Source organism: Pogona vitticeps, chromosome 4 (assembly GCF_051106095.1).
Source record: "Pogona vitticeps strain Pit_001003342236 chromosome 4, PviZW2.1, whole genome shotgun sequence".
NCBI lineage: Eukaryota > Metazoa > Chordata > Lepidosauria > Squamata > Agamidae > Pogona > Pogona vitticeps.
In genome coordinates, this window is record NC_135786.1 from 119069964 (window position 1) to 119089197 (window position 19234).

Here is a 19234-nt window from a genome sequence, read left to right on the forward strand (position 1 = left end):
TCGCTACTGGAAAAACCACAGATTGGACTATGCAGACCTTTGTCAGCAAGGTGATGTCTTGCTTTTTAAGATGCTGTCGAGGTTTGTCATCGCTTTCCTCCCAAGAAGCAAGTGTCTTTTAATTTCGTGGTTGCTGTCCTCATCTGCAGTGATCATGGAGCCCAAGAAAATAAAATCTGTCACTGCCTCCATATCTTCCCCTTCTATTTGCCAGAAGGTCATGGGACCAGTGGCCATTATCTTAATTTTTTTGATGTTGAGCTTCAGAACATTTTTTTGGCGCTCTCCTCTTTCACCCTCATTAAGAGGTACTTTAATTCCTCCTCACTTTCTGCCATCAGAGTGGTATTTGCATATCTGAGGTTGTTGATATTTCTTCCAGCAATCTTAATTCCGGTTTGGGATTCCTCCAGTCCAGCATTCCGCATGATGTATTCTGCATACAAATTAAATAAGCAGGGTGACAATATACAGCCTTCTTGTACTCCTTTCCCAATTTTGAACCAATCAATTGTTCCATATCCAGTTTTAACTGTTGCTTCCTGTCCCACATATAGATTTCTCAGGAGATAGATAAGGTGGTCAGGCACTCCCATTCCTTTTAAGAACTTGTCATAGTTTGTTGTGGTCCACACAGTCAAAGGCTTTTGCGTAGTCAATGAAGCAGACGTAGATATTTTTCTGCAACTCTCTGGCTTTCTCCATAATCCAGCGCATGTTAGCAATTTGGTCTCTAATTCCTCTGCCCCTTCGGAATCCAGCTTGTACTTCTGGGAGTTCTCGGTCCACATACTGCTGAAGCCTACCTTGTAGGATTTTGAGCATAACCTTGCTAGCGTGTGAGATGAGTGCAATTGTACAGCAGTTGGAGCATTCTTTGGCACTGCCGTTCTTTGGGATTGGGATGTAGACTGATCTTTTCCAATCCTCTGACCACTGTTGAGTTTTCCAAACTTGCTGGCATATCGAGTGTAGCACCTTAACAGCATCCTCTTTTAAAATTTTAAATAGTTCAACTGGAATGTCATCACCTCCACTGGCATTGTTGTTAGCTTTGCTTTCTAAGGCCCATTTGACTTCACTCTCCATGATGTCTGGCTCAAGGTCAGCAACCACACTATCTGAATTCTCCGGGACATCCAGATCTTTCTGGTACAATTCCTCTCTATATTTCTGCCACCTCTTCTTGATATCTTCTGCTTCTGTGAGGTCCCTCCCATTTTTGTCCTTTATCATATCCATCTTTTTAAAATGTTCCTTTAATATCTCCAATTTTCTTGAACAGATCTCTGTTTTTTTTCCCTTTCTATTATTTTCCTCTATTTCTTTGCATTGTTCATTTAAGAAGGCCCTCCTGTCTCTCCTTGCTATTCTTTGGAAGTCTGCATTCAATTTTCTGTAACTTTCCCTATCTCCCTTGGATATGGTTTCCCTTCTCTTCTCTGCTATTTTTAAGTGCTCGTTGGACAGCCACTTTGCTTTATTGCATTTCCTTTTCTTTGGGATGGTTTTTGTTGCTGCCTCCTGTACAATGTTGTGAGCCTAGTTCATTAAATCTTCACTTCCACTGTGTATTCATAAGGGGTTTGGTTTAGATTATACCTAACTAGCCCAGTGGTTTTTCCTACTTTCTTCAGTTTAAGCTAGAATGTCACTATAAGAAGCTGATGATCAGAGCCACCATCAGCTCCAGGTCTTGTTTTTGCTGACTGTATAGAGCTTCTTCATCTTTGGCTGCAGAGAACATAATCCATCTGATTTTGGTATTGCCCACCTGGTGATGTCCATATGTAGAGTCGCCTCTTGTGTTGTTGAGAAAGAGTGTTTGTGATGACCAGCTTGTTCTCTTGAGAAAACTCTATTAGCATTTGCCCTGCTTCGTTTTGAACTCTAAGGCCAAACTTTCCTGTTGTTCCTTTTATCTTTTGACTCCCTACTTTAGCATTCCAGTCCCCTTTCTTTCTTTCTTTCTTTCTTTCTTTCTTTCTTTCTTTCTTTCTTTCTTTCTTTCTTTCTTTCTTTCTTTATTTCTTTATTTATTTATTTATTTATTTATTTATTTATTTATTTATTTATTTGATTTTTACCCCGCCGCTCTAGACCATGTCTATTCGGGGTGGCTATGATGACAAGAACATCTTTCATTGGTGTCAGTTCTAGAAGGTGTTGTAAGTCTTCATAGAATTTGTAAATTCCAGCCTCTTCAGCATCAGTGGTTGGTGCATAAACTTGGATTACTGTTATGTTGAAAGGTCTGCCTTGGATTCATATTGAAATCGTTCTATCATTTTTGAGATTGTATCCCGGTACAGCTTTTCCCACTCTTTTGTTGACCATGAGGGATACTCTATTTCTTCTACGGGATTCTTGCCCACAATAGTAGATATGATAATCGTCTGAATTGAGGTTGCTCATTCCCGTCCATTTCAGTTCACTCACGCCCGGGATATCAGTGTTTATTCTTGCCATCTCCTGCTTGACCACATCCAGCTTACCACATCCAGGTTACCAACTACTTCATTAGTAAAAAATATTGAAGAGCATCGGGCCGAGGACTGAGCCTTGGGGTACCCCATTTGTTGCCTCCTCCCAGTTAGAGAAGGACCCATTAATCCTCACCCTCTGAATACCATTCTGTAGCCAACTGTCTATCCACCTGACACTTGATCTATCCAGCCCACACCTTGTTAGCTTGCTAATCAGGATCTCATGGGACACTTTGTGAAAAGCTTTGCTGAAGTCAAGATATACTACAGTGGTGCCTCGCTTAACAGCAATAATCCGTTCCATGAAAATCGCTGTTAAGCGAAAACATCGTAAAGCAAAAATAAAAAGCCCATTGAAATGCATTAAAACCCAGTTAATGTGTTCCAATGGGCTAAAAACTCACCATCCAGTGAAGATCCTCCGTATGGCGGCCATTTTCAGTGCCTGTATAGCGAGGAATCCGTCCCTAAACACAGCGGGGAGCCATTTTAATTACCTGGTGGCCATTTTGAAGCCACCAATCAGCTGTTAAAAAACATTGTTTTGCGAAGAATCGGTTCCCGAAGCAGAGAACCGATCATCGCAAAGCAAAAAAGCCCTATTTAGACCATCAAATTGCAATCGCAAAAGCAATTGCAAAAACGTCGTTGTGAAGCAGATTCGTCGTAATGCGGGGTAATTGTAAAGCGGGGCACCACCGTACATCTACAGCATTCCCTCTGTCAGGGAGGTGACCTGCTCAAAAAAGGAGATCAAATTAGTTTGGCAGAATTTCTTCTTAACAAATCTGTGTTGCTTCTAGTTATTACTGTATTGTTTTCCAGGTGCTTGTACAATGACCATTTTATGATCTGTTCCAGAATTTTGCCTGGGATTCATGTCAGGCTTACTGGTGTATAGTTCTCAGCTTCCTCTTTTTTGCCCTTTTTGAAGATAGGGACAACATTGTCCCTCCTCCAATTCTCTGGCACCTCACCCGTTTCCCATGATTTCAAGAAAATAATGGATAGCTGTTCTGAGAGTTCTTCAGCCAGTTCATTCAGTATTCTTGGATTCAGTTCATTCGGCCCTGGAGATTTGAACTCATTCAAAGTGGTCAGGTATTCCTCTATCTGCAGCGGCAACCCTTTCCCCCCTTGGACTTCCAATTGGAAGTTCATAGTCTGTCTTATGGGAAAAGACTGAACTAAAATAGAATTGAGCTGTTCTGCCGTTTTCTTGTCCTCTGTTATCATTTTTCCTGCTTGATTGCAGAGCTGTGTCACTATGTCTTTTGTTTGTCTTTTGCTACTCATGTACCTGAAGAATGCTTTTTTATTGCTTTTATTGCCTCTAGCTAACCTCAGCTAATTCTCAGTTGTTGTCATCCCTCCATTTCCTTGCTACTTGTCTGTACTCCTTCTTGGTGGCCTGGCCTTCTTTCCACTTCCTGTACAGTGGTGCCTCGTAAGACGAACACCTTGCGGGATGAAAAAATCGCAAGACGGTCTTGTGAGTTTTTTGTGCCTCGCGAGAGGGGTCGTGTTGGAATATTTTTCATCTTCCGAAGCAAGTTTTCCCATAGGAATTCAGAAAAAAGTCACTTACCTGGTAGTAAGACCGAGTAGACTGAGCCCCGCTCCTCCTTGGTAGCTCCAGAACAGCCAGACTCTAGCGCCGAACAGCTGACTGTTGGGAACCAGCAGAGAGGCAGCAGCCATTTTGGAGAGGCAGGAGCCATTTTGAGATGCGACCACATGGCTGCTACCTCTCAAAATGGCTGCCGCCTCTCCAAAATGGCTGCCACCCCTCTGCTGATTCCTGACGGTCAGCTGCTCGGCGCTCTGCTCACACAACAGTGTGAGCTGTGTGAGGCTGTTCCGGGGCTACCAAGGAGGAATACGGCTCAGTCTATTCAGTCTTACTACCTGGTAAGTGACTTTTTTCTGACTTCCCCCCCCCCCATGGGAACATATTAATTAAATTTCAATGCATTCCTATGGGAAAACTTGCTTCGCAAAATGAAATTTTCGCAAGATGGCATTAACCATGAAACGGATTAATTTCATCTTCCGAGGCACCACTGTACATGTCTTTTTTGGTTTTTAGGCCCTCCCTGTGTTTTTTGTGAAGCCCCACTGGCCTTTTTTGCAGCTTGCCCCTTTTTTTCTTCTTGTAATTGTTTGTAGTTCTCCCTTTAGAATTTCTTCTTTTAGAAGCTCCCACCCTTCTTGGACTCATTTTCTTGTTAAGATCTCATGCCATGGGACCTTACTTATCCTTGTTCTGAAATTATTAATATTGTTTTGGGTGTTTTTTGTTTGTTTGTTTGTTTTTGGAAATCCAGCGGACGTGTGTGGCTATACTCTGCTCTCATTTCCTTTGAAATGAAGAATTCAAGAAGGACATGGTCACTCTCACATAGAGTTCCCCTTACTGCCCCTTCCCCCAAAGTCATCTCTGTTGGTCAGAATCAAGTCAAGAGAGCAACTCCTCTAGTTTCTTTCTCCACTTTTTGTAGGAGAAAATCATCAGCCACACAAGCCACGAATTTCTTGGAAGGGCGATACTTGGCAGAATTTGCTTCCCAACATATATCTAGATAATTGAAATCTCCCGTCTCTACTACATTGCGTCTCTTTGAAAACCCTGCAATTTGTTTTTCAACAGTTTTGTCCGCTTCCTCTCTTTGATTGGGCAATTGACGTGGAGAGGGGGATTTGCTGGTTGGGTAACAGCCTATCCTCCATACTATTTTACCCAGGCTTCGTGCCCTGGAAAGGACACTCCAACTTCGCATACATCATCAAAACACTAGACGCTGTTCTAAGTCCTCCATATAGAGCATGTTACCATAGTCTCTCAAGACTGAAGGATGCCTATGATGGTAGTAGACTCCAGCTACCAGATCCTTTTGTTTTCTGCTCCAACTGGATTGATCCAGATGCTCTCAGTGGGATAGCCACTCTCCTTCTCCTGTATTTCTGTGCAGGAATGTGTATTTTTGATATATATAGTGCAACTCCACCTCCTTTTTTATTCTCTCTGTTCTTTTTCATCAGTTTATATCCCTCAATTGCTGTATTCCAGTCATGGAATCATCCTACCAAGTTTCAACCGCCGATCAGCTGTTAAAAAATGGGCGCTTTGCGGTGATCACTTCCACGCGATCATCGCAAAGCGATTTTTCCCCATAGGAAACATCGCAAAGCGATCGCTTTTGCAATTGCAAAAACAGCGCTGGTATGTGGTTTTGTCGCTCAATGGAGCGATCGGTAAGCGAGGCACCACTGTATACACATACACACACACACTTTAAATAGTGTGGGAAATGTAAAACACAGGAGACTTTTCTTTGGTGGATGTATAGAGAATTATTTCATAATTAGATTCGAAAAATAGCCTGGAAAGCGTAGACTAAAAAATAATCTGAAGATCCAATTAGGGAAAAGATAGATTAGTAAATATAGTAATACTAGAAAATTTGTTGGTGTGGCGTTTGCCCTTGTGGCCCCTGCTTGTCTTTCCCTCACAAAGGCTCACATTGCGTTTTCCCCTCACTGCCACCAGTGGATTACATCAATCCACAATATAAATGATGTTTGTCAGAACACTTGTCTTGTGAACAGAAACAGAACTTATTTATTGACGTGAAGCAGATTGAATTACAGAAGTTCTTCAGATACACATTATACATAAGCAATTCATCAACAGTTCTCTCAGTATATACCTCTTTTCTCTTGCTATTTCATTACCACATTCTCTGCCTATTTTCCTAACCAGCTCTCTATCTCTCAGTATCTGTTCCTTCTCTCTCTGACTAACCAGCCCTATCAGACTCCTCCTTCTCCCGCCAAACCTCATGTAGCTGCTGACTCCGCCTCTCCAGTCCTCTCATACGTTCATGCAAATCAGCTCATGAATATGAATGGCATGAGTGACGTGAGTGATTGGCACGGTTGTTTTTTTAATCTTTTTCCTAGTCTAATTGTATAAGTTGATGTAAATGTATTATCTCACACTCTGGAATTTTACCCTTTCCCTGTCAGTACCTACCCCCAACCCTAATTCCCCTTACTCTCCAAATCCTCCCCTCATTGAAAAGAATAAAAATTATATATGATAAGAAGTCAGGCTAGTTGTTACCTAATCATGTGGCTATTGAAGCTGAAAACACCTGTTTGTCTCATCTTTATAAGTAACACTCGAAAATGATCAGCTGTGTTACAATGTATGATGTTCAGTTAGACTTTTACATTAAACCAGGAGATGAATATGGGAATCTTTTGCATATTTTTACATCATCAGATTTTGATGATTATTTATTTCAAATAACTGAAGATCTGTAAGATCAAGTGTAGTTTAGTCCATCTGTTCTCAAGTTTTGCCATGCTTGTTTTGTTTGTCATAGGGAGACCGTTTTGGTGACAGCAGCAGCAGGTGCCACAGGACTTGCTGTTATAGATGTTGCGTCCCACATTCTTAAGGCAAAGGTATGCCCTTCTCCCCATGTGGCATGTGTGAACTGCACATGGTCTTCAGTATCAGAAAGGGATTAGGTAGGGAGGAAAGTCTTTGAAATCTCTACTTTCAAGGAACATTTTTAGCTTTCATGCTTAAGAAAAATGGCCCCAATAGCAATAGTATGTGAAAGAATCACTAAAAGAAGGAAGAACTTAACAGTTTACCTGTCACTCTGAAATTCTTATTGGGTTTTCCTCTGAAAGCAACTGGAATCCATGGGGTCTCCTATTGGAGCAGGAAGGCAGTCAGTTTTAAAAGATTCCCTCTGCGGTCTCCTGCATCACCACTGACAGTCTTATATAGTTTGTCAATCTTCCAAAACAAATTTTCCAAAAGGCTTCAGCAGGGAAATTGGGTTTCCGTTCCCTTCTTTATTCTGTTTGAAAGATTGTATAATACTCTGTGTGTGTTCTATGGTTGCAGGTGATAGCAGGAGCAGGTAGTGAAAAAAAATGCAGCCTGGCTTTCCAGAAGGGGGCTATCCAGAGTGTGAATTACAGTGAGACTAGTCTGAGAGAAGAAGTGAAGAAACTGACAGATGCCCAGGGTGTCAATGTGGTCATTGACACCATTGGTGGGGACATCTTCAAGGAGGCATTGCACAGGTGAGCTAGGGCTTGGATTTACTTCCCCTGAGTGGGTTTTCCACATGGCATCATCTAAGCCTCCAGCTTCATTTGTGAGCTCTCAATAAGTTCCAAAGATACTACAAAACTGGCTAGTTGGTGTTGAAGATGCAAGCTGGCATTCAACACAAGATTGTTAGAGAAGTTATCTGTATTGGTACTGTATTTAATGCTCAGATCTTGAGACTCCAGTACATAGATGTGAAGTGGTACAAACATTTACAAATATTATTGTGATAGATACAGTATGTGAGGAGATGAATCCAAAACACAGACCCAGCAGAACACATATTCATAGTAATTAAATTGATAATAAATTCATCTGCAATTTGGTGACATAAGGATGTCATTACAGTGGGGTCTTGACTTGAGAACTTAATCCGTATTGGAAGGCGGTTCTCAAGTCAAAAAGTCTGTAAGTCAAGTCTCCATTGACCTACAGTGCATTGAAAACCGATTAATCCCGTAACAGGCCGTTTTTGTTCCATTTTGGTTTTTTTCTGGTCTGTAAGTCAAATCTCAGTCTGCAAGTCAAACCTAAATTTTGCGGCCAGAGAAGTCTGTAACTCAAAAAGTCTGTAAGTCAAGCCGTCTGTAAGTCAAGGGTCCACTGTATCCCTATTTTACACTGAGCTAACTTACCTGAGACTCCTAAAAATAGGTACAGTAGTCTGTTTAACCCATAAGGACAGAATTTACTGATCCATAAGGATCAGTAAAACACTGTGCTCATTAGGTCCATAGTAATGTATGGAAAATTTGAGTTTTCATAGAACTTTTCTTTGAAGTGCATATCTGAAAAGAAATAATAGAGGAACAGATCTGTCTGGGTGAACATGGTGTTAAGCCCTGCTTTCTGTTCATTTCCTTTGAAAAAAAAAACTCTTTAGATTTTATTGAATGTCTGCTGTGTCTTATGGAAAGATACCGTGCTACTCTAAGTCTGTTAATATCTCTAAAGTGCTAACATATTCATTGTGGTATTCACTTTTGTGAATTGATCGCCAAAGCTGATAGTTGTACAAGTTTTTTTCATACTCACGTTGGTACAAGTAAGTTCTACCTAGTGTGGTGTATTGTAGGTAGAGTGATGGACTAGGAATCGGTACATCTGGTTCAAATCCCTGCTTGGCCATGGAAATTCACTGAGGGAGTGGAAAAACCTCTCCTTAAATATCTCACTTACTTTGGAACACCCAATCTATTGTTCAGTGTGTTCTTGAAGGCTTTCACGGCTGCAATCTGATGGTCGTTGTGGGTTTTTTGGGCTGTTTGGCCATGTTCAGGAGGTTTTGCCAGTCTCCGTGGCCAGCATCTTCAGAGGACAGGAGCTAGAATTCTGTCTGTGTTCTGGTGTAGTGTGAGCCACAGAGACTTGTGAAACATTAGGAAGAAAAACCTCCAGAACATGGCCAAACAGCCCAAAAAACCCACAACAACGATCTATTGTTCACTTTTGTGGCACCATTTCCATCCAAGGGTAAACTTTGTAGGTGTCCCAGATGGTGTCAAATTATTAGGCTTCTTGGTTTATACACATTCTGATCATTCTGCTGGCCTCTCATTCTCTTTACCATCAACTTTTCAGCCTGGCTTGGGAAGGCAGAATTGTAGTGGTTGGGTTTGCTGGAGGAACCATCCCATCCATTCCAGCCAATCTGCTCCTCCTGAAAAACATCTCTGCCCTGGGCCTGTATTGGGGCAGGTATCGGGACCAGGATTTCCCAGTCTTTTCTTCTGCACTTTCTTCTGCTCTTTCATACTGCCAAGCGGGACGAATCCAACCTCATATAGGAGCTGTCTTCAAACTGGAGGAGGTAAGAATGGAAGGCTTAGAGAACATATGGAAGTTTAATTTAATTTGGGTTCAAAGGCCTGAATCCTATTGATAGTTCTAAGTGTTGGCAAACTATTCAGCTATTGTTTCCATGGATATGCTGGAGTTAGAACTAGTGATTAGATTTAATATAGTTTAGAACAAGCTGTAAAATATTGGATGGGTTAAGAATGACATTTGTGTATGCTCCCACGTGAATGTAGGCTGTAGGCATCCTTCAGTTTCGAGAGACTATGGTAACATGCTCTTGGAACAGCATCTAGTGTGGCTGAGAAGGCTAATTCGAAAGTGACAATCCCTTCCACACTGAAAACAAATACAATCTGTTCCTTTCCAACTCCCTGATTTTGCTGGTTTGGGGACTGCCCCTTGGCCTCGGCCTCGGCCTGCTAGACAAGTGTACAGTGGTGCCTCGCAAGACGATTGCCTCGCAAAACGATGAATTGGCTAGACAGTGATTTTTTTTGAGCGATGCTGTGCTTCCCAAAACGATTAGTCCTATGGGCAGTTTTGCTGGATGATGTTTTAGGTTCTCACAATACAGTTTTTTTTTTCAAACCCTGTTTCGCAAGACAGTCCCCCCCCCCAAAAAAAAATTGGAACACATTAATTACATAAGACCTACTATTTTATCCCAAAAAGTATATGCTGTTGGGATGAAAGTGTATGTTGCTGGCTTTTCAGGGTCTGCCTACTGGAAAAACACCAGCACACACTTTCTCCCCCACTTTTTTGGGATAAAAAAGTAGGTCTTATGTAATTAGTGTGTTCCGATGGGGGGGAACCATCCTGCAAAGCATTGCCAATGGGGCTATGGTTGCAAATTTAAATGATAGAGAGTGGTGAAAATAGCCAGAAAGCAAAGGATAACGAGGTTGTAGAAAAACAGGGAAATAATAAATGTAACCCCCTCATTAACATAAATTATGCAGCTGAGTTCCCCATATTTAGGGAAATCACAGGGATCAGCAGCACACCCAAAGCACAATGGATGAGCCTCCCCCTAGGAATATCATTTTTTCATCGTCGTTTAGTCGTGTCCAACTCTTCGTGACCCCATGGACCAGAGCACGCCAGGCCCTCCTATCTTCCACTGCCTCCCGGAGTTGTGACAAATTCATGTTGGTTGCTTCGATGACACTGTCCAGCCATCTCATCCTCAGTTGTCCCTTTCTCCTCTTGCTGTCACACTTTCCTAACATCAAGGTTTTTTCCAAGGAGTCTTCTTTTCTCATGAGATGGCCAAAGTACTGGAGCCTCAGCTTCAGGATCTGTCCTTCCAGTGAGCACTCAGGGTTGATTTCCTTTAGAATGGATAGGTTTGTTCTTCTTGCAGTCCAGGGGATTCTTAAGAGCCTCCTCCAGCACCACAATTCAAAGGCATCAATTCTTCGGCGGTCTGCTTTCTTTATGGTCCAGCTCTCACTTCCATACATCACGACAGGAAAAACCATAGCTTTGACTATTCAGACTTTTGTTGGCAAGGCGATGTCTCTGCTTTTTAAGATGCTGTCAAGATTTGTCATCGCTTTCCTCCCAAGAAGCAGGCGTCTTTTAATTTCGTACCTGCTGTCTCCATCTGCAGTGATCATGGAGCCACAGTCAGCTCCAGGTCTTGTTTTTGCTGACTGTATAGAGCGTCTCCATCTTTGGCTGCAGAGAATATAATCAATCTGATTTCGATATTGCCCATCTGGTGATTTCCATGTATAGAGTAGCCTCTTGTGTTGTTGGAAAAGAGTGTTTGTGATGACCAGCTTGTTCTCTTGACAAAACTCTATTAGCCTTTGTCCTGCTTCATTCTGAACTCCAAGGCCAAACTTCCCTGTTGTTCCTTTTCTCTCTTGTCTCCCTACTTTAGCATTCCAGTCCCCTAGAATGAGAAGAACATCTTTCTTTGGTGTCAGTTCTAGAAGGTGTTGTAAATCTTCATAAAATTGTTCAATTTCAGTATCCTCAGCAATGGTGGTTGGTGCATAAACTTGGATTATTGTGATGTTGAAAGGTCTGCCTTGGATTCGTATTGACATCATTCTATCATTTTTGAGATTGTATCCCATTACAGCTTTTCCCACTCTTTTGTTGACTATGAGGGCCACTCCATTCCTTCTATGGGATTCTTGCCCACAATAGTAGATATGATAATCATCTGAGCTGAATTCGCCCATTCCTGTCCATTTTAGTTCACTGATGCCCAGGATGTCGATGTTTATTCTTGCCATCTCCTGTTTGACCACCTCCAGCTTCCCAATGTTCATAGATCTTACATTCCAGGTTCCTATGCAGTATTTTTCTTTGCAGCATCGGACTTTCCTTTCACTTCCAGGCACGTCCACAGCTGAGCGTCCTTTCGGCTTTGGCCCAACCACTTCATTAGCTCTGGAGCTACTTGTACTTGTTGTCCGCTCTTCCTCAGTAGCATGTTGGACGCCTTCTGACCTGAGGGGCCCATCTTCCAGTGTCATATCTTTTAGCCTTTTGTTTCTGATCATGGGGCGTTCTTGGCAAAGATACTGGAGTGGCATTGCCAGTTCCTACTCCAGGTGGATTGCGTTTAGTCAGAACTCTCCACTATGTCCTGTCCGTCTTGGGTGTCCCTGCTCGGCATAGCCCATAGCTTCTCTGAGTTACTCAAGCCCCTTCGCCACGACAAGGCAGCAATCCATGAAGGGGAATACCATTTTTATGACATGGTATTTCCCCTGCAAGGTATAAGTTAGAATGGCCCTTGAATCTCCTACCCCATTCTGTCCCCTAACCCCCCAAGTCATGGTGACCCCCTGGCTGCACCTCAGTACAGGGCTGCACAGCCCCAGTCCTGCCAGAGGCCGAGAGAGCTCCTCAGTGTTTTGGGGTGCCCTGCAGGACCCCCATCAGGGGCTAAGTGTTCCTCCCACAATCCTCTAGTGCACAGGTATTAGCATATGCTAATACTTTATGCTAATTGTGGGCGGAACACATAGCATTAGCTAGGTGTTCCACAATCCTCTAGTGTACAGGTATTAGCATATGCCTAATACCTTACGCTAATACCTGTGCACTAGAGGATTGTGGGAAGAACACCTAGCCCCTGATGGGGGGTCCCGCAGGGCACCCCAAAACTGCGGAGCTCTCTTGGCCTCTGGCAGGACTGGGGCTGTGCAGCCCTTTACTGAGTGGGAGGTGCAGCCAGGGTGTCACCATGACTTTGGGGGTCAGGGGACAGAAGGGGGTTTGACTCCTTTTACTCCCTTTTTCTCTCCAGCAACAAAGAAACTCTTTGTTGCTGGAGAGAGAAAGAGGGAGAAGGTCATCTGAGACCCATTGAATTTCCAAAGGCAGTGCAGGTGAGGGGATTGCTTTTCCCCAAGATGTATGGGGAACTGTGTTTTGCAAGATGATGTCTTCTATGGATAATTTTTGCAAGACAGTGATTCTTTTCCCAATTGGAATGCATTAAATAGATTTCACTGAGATTTCAATGCATTCCAATGGGGAGCTGCGTTTCACAAGACGATGTTTTCGCAAGACAACGATTTCCATGGAACAAATTAAAATCATCTTGCGAGGCACCACTCTATTTTCAAATTGGGAGAGGCCATGCTGCACCACCTGCTTCCAGGCTGAGCGCTCAGATGTCAAGGTTTCCCGTCTGTTGAGATCCATTTCTAAGCCTTCAGATCCTGCTTGCAGATATCCTTGTATCACAGATGTGGTCTTCCCCTGGGGCACTTTCCCTACACTAATTCTCCATACAGGAGATCTTTTGGAATCTGTCAGCCATTCTCACGACATGCCAGAGACAACGTAGACATTGCTGTTTCAATAATGTATACATGCTAAAGATTCCAGCTTGTTCTAGGACTACTCTTATTTGGAACTTTGTCCTGCCAGGTGATACCAAAAATGTGTCCGAGACAACACATATGGAACATGTTCAGCTTCCTCTCCTGCTGTGCACAAAGGTTCCAGGACTCACTGCAATACAGGAGTATACTCAGGACACAGGCTCTATAGACCTGGATCTTGGTTTATGCCATCAGCTTCTTATTAAGCCATACTCTCTTTGTGAGTCTAGAGAACATGGTAGCTGATTTGTGAGTCTAGAGAACATGGTAGCTAATTTATCCAGCTTGACATCTAGGGAGAGGGAAATCTAGGGAAATCATTGAGCCAAGGTACACGAAACCATGAACAACCTCCAATTTTTGTGCGGAGATGGTAATAGAGGGAGGTGAGTCGATGCCCTGGCTCATGACTTGTTTTTTCTTCAGGCTGATCCAAAGTCTTGGCAGGCCTTACTAAAACGATTCATAAGTTGTTGGAGGTTGTGATCGGGTTCTTCATGAGTCAGTGACGGTTCCCTCATTTTAGCGGGAATAAGAGACGGAGGCAGTTTTGAAAATCCAACAGGCTCAACTTTATTTACATCAACTTCTGATTCAACTAAATTAAATAGGTCAAAACAACTCAATTTGGGTATTGTCTTGTAACTTAAAATCTTAGCTTCTGGTGTAAACAGGTCACTTCTTACATTGGGGCTGGACCAAAGCGTTCGCGATTGGTTATCACCCTCAAGGGGGTAGTCCTTAACGCACATACTGTCCCACAACAGGAATGCCTCGCCCAGTCCCCTTCGAGAGGTGGATTGTTGTAAGAGGGACTGGGACAAATCATTTTCCTCCCTCCACCTTGGTTTCGGGGGTAGAACACAACCATCCATTCTAGTGGTCTAACCCTCTTCCCTTCATGGCTCGGTAAGCCTGGATCCAGGAGTAATCCTCCACCAGTCTTCAGGTTAAGGAAATCCTTTAACAGATCACCGACCTTATCAGGTATCTCCTCATTCTTTTCCATTCAAACTGCTCAATCTCTAGTATGTTTCTGAGTCTGGTCTGTTTCCACTCTGAACTCTTGCGCATCACTCCACTCTTTTATAACCTCCTCCCACACTATCAGATCTTGCTCCTCCCCTTTGTCCTCCTCCTTGTCTTCCACCAGAACACTTCTATCACTTTCTTCTTCTTTTGGTTGAGGATGGCTCACTAGCCTCCTGTTCTTCACATGCCCCCCTCCAATGAGTGGGCTGTCCTCTCTTCAGTTTCCGTATCCCTGTCTCCCTGTCAGGAAAAAATAATCCGCGTTAGCATGAGTACTACTCTTCTTATATTGCACTCTAAACGTACAGTGGTGCCTCGCATAACGTTTGCTTCGTTTAACGTTTTTTTCGCTTAACGTTTATTTTTTCAGAGTCAGATTGTGCTTCGTATAACGTTTTTCCCTATGGGCGATTTTCACATAGCGATTTTGGGAGCATGCTTCGCTTAACGTTTTTGGTTTTAGGTCCCCTGCTTCACTTAACGATGTTCATTTTTTCAATTACAAAAGTGTCTTAACATGTTGAAAAACGGTTTTAAATGCTTGGAATCGTTAGTGCACCTTCTAAAATGTGTGCATACTTAATTTGGCGTTGATCTGACTTTTTGTTAATTTTTTGTGAATTTTTTTCTCCCCCATAGGAAACAATGGAGCTATCAGATTTTGACAGCTGTCAAAAGTTGGGGGGGAAAAATTCACCATAAATTAACAAAAAGTCAGATCAAAGCCAAATTAACTTTTGCATCCGTTTTAGAGGGTGCAGAAGCTAATCCAAGCATTTAAAACCATTTTCGACCCTTTTATGACACACTTAAATTTGCAAAAATTGACTTCGCAAAGCCATTGAAATGTATTGAGTCGGCTTCAATACATTCCAATGGAGGAAACATTGTATTGTTTAACAATGTTTCCTATGGGTTTTTTCGCTTAAGGACGCCAATCCGTGCCTATTGGAACGGATTAACCGGTTTCCAATGCATTCCTATGGGAAATGGTGTTTTGCATAAAGTTTTTTTCGCATAAGGTTTTTTTTTGGAACCAATTAAAAACGTTATGCGAGGCACCACTGTATATGGCTCACTCAGATATCGTGTCAACCTGAGGTTAGTGTCCTTCATTAGATTTAACAATTGTAACAGGGCGTGGTTCTTGACCAAAGTGAAAGGAGCCCCTAACAAGTAATATCAAAGAGTCTGTATCGCCTATTTAGCAGCTAACACTTCTTTCTCACTGGTGGTGTATTTTTGCTCTCTTGTACTCAACTTTTTACTTTGATACATCACCGGATACGCCACCTCTCCCTTTATCTGTAATAACACGGCTCCTATTCCTCTGTCTGAAGCATCAGTTTGAACAATAAAAGTCTGGTGCGTAGCTACTTGGTAGTTCAGCTAATATCTTCTTTAATTTCTTGAAAGCCTGGTGTTCTTGCCTCCCCCAAACCACCTTATTTGCTTTTCTCTTTCTAGTCAAATCTGTCAAGGGCGTGGCTATCTCTGCAAAGTTAGGGACGAACTGGCGGTAATATCCTGCCAAACACAAAAATTGTTGTACCTCCTTCTTGGTTTGTGGTACTGCCCAGGCTGTTACCTTATCCACTTTATCAGATACTGGCTGGATTTCCCCCTGCTCTACCTGGAACCCTAAAAACTTCACCCCTTTCTGGGCTATCTTACACTTTGTGGGGTTCACCTTCAACCCTGCTTTCCCTAATTCAGCCAGCACTTGGCTGAGGTGGTCCAGATGTTCTTCCCTACTATTAATGTAAATCAAGATGTCATCTATGTAGGCTCCCGCTAATTCCTTCACTGGTTCTAGCACCTTATCCATCAACCTCTGGAAGGTGGCCACTGCACCGTGCAATCCAAATGGCATCCTCGAGAAATGGAACAATCCCTTGGGAGTGACAAAGGTGGTCTTTTCATTGTCTTCCTTCCTTGGGTAACCCTTTGTGAGGTCCTAGGATGGTAAATACTCAGCCTTTCCTTCAATCTTAGGCATAGGATATGCATCAAACTTAGAAACTTCATTCAATCTTCTGAAGTCTATACACAGCCTTATGTTACCATCCACTTTTGGTACCACTACTGGATAACTCTGCCAAGGGTTATGTGATGTTTCTATCACCCCTAACTCTAACATCTCAATCTCTTCATTTATTGTCTCTTTTAAATGATGAGGCCAATTCCTCCTCCCTGACCGTACCACCACCTGGGGTAACGTTTGGTTTGGATGTTCAATCAGAGTCATGTACCCTGGTAAACCAGAAAACACATTTTGGAATTCCTGCTCTATCTCTTTCACTTGTTGTGTTTCTTCTAGCTCCTCGCTAATGACTATCTTGAGGTCCTTTTGTAGGCAGCTCTTTGTTTCAGGGCCAAAACTCTCCTCTCCAATCTCTCCCCATAAAGGCTCCCGTTCTTTCCATTCCTTTAAGAGGTTCACATGAAAGGCCCCTTCTTTTTCTTATCAGGCATTGAAATTTCATAATCTACTGGTCCTACTTTCTGGGGGACCTCGTACAGACCCTGCCACCTAGCAAACAACTTGGCATTCTCAGCTGGCATCAGTAGTAACACCTGGTACAAACTGTCTGGGTTTAACTCTTGCGTCATATCTCCTCTTCTGTCCTTGTACTCTCAGCAAATTTTCCCTGGCTATTCTTGCTACCTTTCATGCATCTCTATCACTTGTTGCACCACTATCTGATCTTCATCCTTCCCACTCTTCCACGTCTCTCACGAGATGTAAGATTCCCCTAGGGTTCTACCCATAAATCATTTCAAATGAAGAGAAGCCAGTGGATATTTGTGGTACCTTCCTGATTGCAGACATTAAGGGTGCTACCAATAGATGCCACCTCCGTGGTTTTTCCATCTCTAACTTCCTTAACATACTTTTCAGTGTTTTATTAAACCTTTCCACTACCCCATTTGTTTGGGGGTTATAAACTGAAGTATGAACTGGTTTCACTTCCAGCAAGCGCCACATCTCCTTAAAAGTCTGACTCATAAAATTTGTGCCTTGGTCAGTCAGGACTTCTTTGGGGAAACCTAGCCGGGAGAATACCTGCATTAACTCCCTTGCTAATACTTTGGCTATGGTAGACCTTAATCGGATAGCTCCTGGATAGCGTGTGGCATAATCTATGATAACCAAGATGTGGGTGTGTCCCCCAGCTGACCATAACAATGGTCCCACAATATCTGTTCCTACCCTCTGGAAGGGCTGATCCACCATGGGCACTGGGATTATTTCTGCTCCTGGTCCTGGTTTGGCTTGTGTCTTTTGACATTCTGGACACGTTAGACAATAGTCTGTGATATCTTTATCCATCCCTGGCCACCAGAACCTTTGTTTTATCCGTGGTCTCATTTTCTGGGTGCTTTAATGACATCCTAAAAATGCTTTAATTACATCCTAAAAATGCAAGAGTTTATAGCATAAAAAGACATAATCCAAGAACAGAGACTACATCTCTAAAACACATCATTAGAAAGTTAAAAAAAAGTTATAGCTTTAAGCAGTCTTTAGCCTTTAAGTATATTACTAGACATAAATGAAAAATATTCCAAATGCTCACCCAGTCAAGCCAATTTGAACCTATGGAGGGAAACTCATGTTGCCCATATCTGTTCTGAGGTTCTGCTACCTGCTGTGCTGCGATATGTTCCTGCTCTTTGATGTCTCATTCCTAGTATCTGTGTTGATACAGTGGTGCCTCGTTTAACGATGTATTTGCTTAGCGATGGGGTTTTTTTAAAGAATTTTCCGCATCGTTTAACGATGTTTCCTATGGGCGATTTTCGCTTAGCGATTTCGGGACCATGCTTCGCATAGCCAAGATTGAATCCACACCACAGAGTGAGCTCCCATCGCTCGTCCCAGCTCCTGCCGACCTAGCATGTAAAAATGCAAGTAAATAAATAGGTACTACCTCGGTGGGAAGGTAACGGTGTTCTGTGTCTAGTCATGCTGGCCACATGCCCACAGAAACTGTCTTTGGACAAAACGCTGGCTCTACGGATTGGAAACAGAGATGAGCATCGCACCTTAGAGTACTGGACTAAAATGTCAAGGGCAACCTTTACCTTTACCTTACCTGTGGGATGACTAATATGCTGCAAGTGTAAATTACTAAAGGAGTAAGCTAGGGATCCAGTAAGATGCTACATCAGCAAACATCAACACATTTTCATATTTCATGGCCTAGGAGGGTTTTTCCCCAGTGTTTTGCATTTACTTATCAGTTGTTTATACATTCAGCTGTCTGCTATGAAAGAGATCATTTTGCCAAGCAATGTTGTTTTACATTAACCTTGCTTTCAAACTTGGCTGGAGAGCTGTCTGATTACTAAAAGTCACTACACAGTAAACTGCTGTTCTAACCTCATTTTTAAAGCAGAATATACATGTTTAAGGTAAAGGTTCCCCTTGACAATTAAGTCCAGTCATGTCCGACTCTACGGGGCGGTGCTCATAGAGTCGTAGAGCCAGTGTTTGTCCGTGGTCACGTGGCCAGTGCAACTAGACATGGAACGTTGTTATCTTCCCACCATGATCGTACCTATTTATTTACTCACATTTTTACATGCTTTCTAACTGCTAGGTTGGCAGGAGCTGGGACAAGCAATGGGAGCTCACTCCGTCGTGTGGATTCAAACTGCTGATCTTTCAACCTTGCAGCCCAGAGGCTCTGCGGTTTAACCCACAGCGGCACCACGTCCCCTATGTACATGTTTAGGATTGTATTATTTACAGCCCCCTTAGTTACTATACATTTCAAATCTTGACAGGGGTTTAACTTTAAAAAGCCCCCTTGTGCTTTCTAGTGGTGCTGTGTGTAGGTTATGTATGTTAGCATATGTGCGCATATATATGAATTTTGTTTTAAAAATGTGTTTGGTGATCCCAACTAGAGATG

General features: G+C 42.7%; 1 protein-coding gene and 1 long non-coding RNA gene across 10 annotated transcripts in view; one reads left to right on the forward strand and one right to left on the reverse strand.

The window, feature by feature from the left end:
* The window catches only part of LOC110091080 (quinone oxidoreductase-like protein 2), a 131753-nt gene that overhangs the window by 107748 nt on the left and 4771 nt on the right, over positions 1–19234 (forward strand). For 5 of the 9 annotated variants that reach the window (XM_072998196.2, XM_072998193.2, XM_072998192.2 and 2 more), the window contains 3 exons: positions 6878–6959; positions 7414–7595; positions 9205–9433. In XM_072998196.2, the coding sequence (XP_072854297.1) occupies positions 6878–6959; positions 7414–7595; positions 9205–9433 (493 nt within the window). The remainder of the gene's footprint in view (positions 1–6877; positions 6960–7413; positions 7596–9204; positions 9434–19234) is intronic. The other 4 variants (XM_078392388.1, XM_020815057.3, XM_072998197.2 and 1 more) reach the window with 3 other exon arrangements.
* Positions 14448–18004, reverse strand: LOC144588883 (uncharacterized). The gene is made up of 2 exons (XR_013544627.1): positions 17894–18004; positions 14448–14552 (listed from the first exon to the last, which is right to left on the reverse strand). It is a non-coding gene; the product is annotated as an uncharacterized LOC144588883 (long non-coding RNA).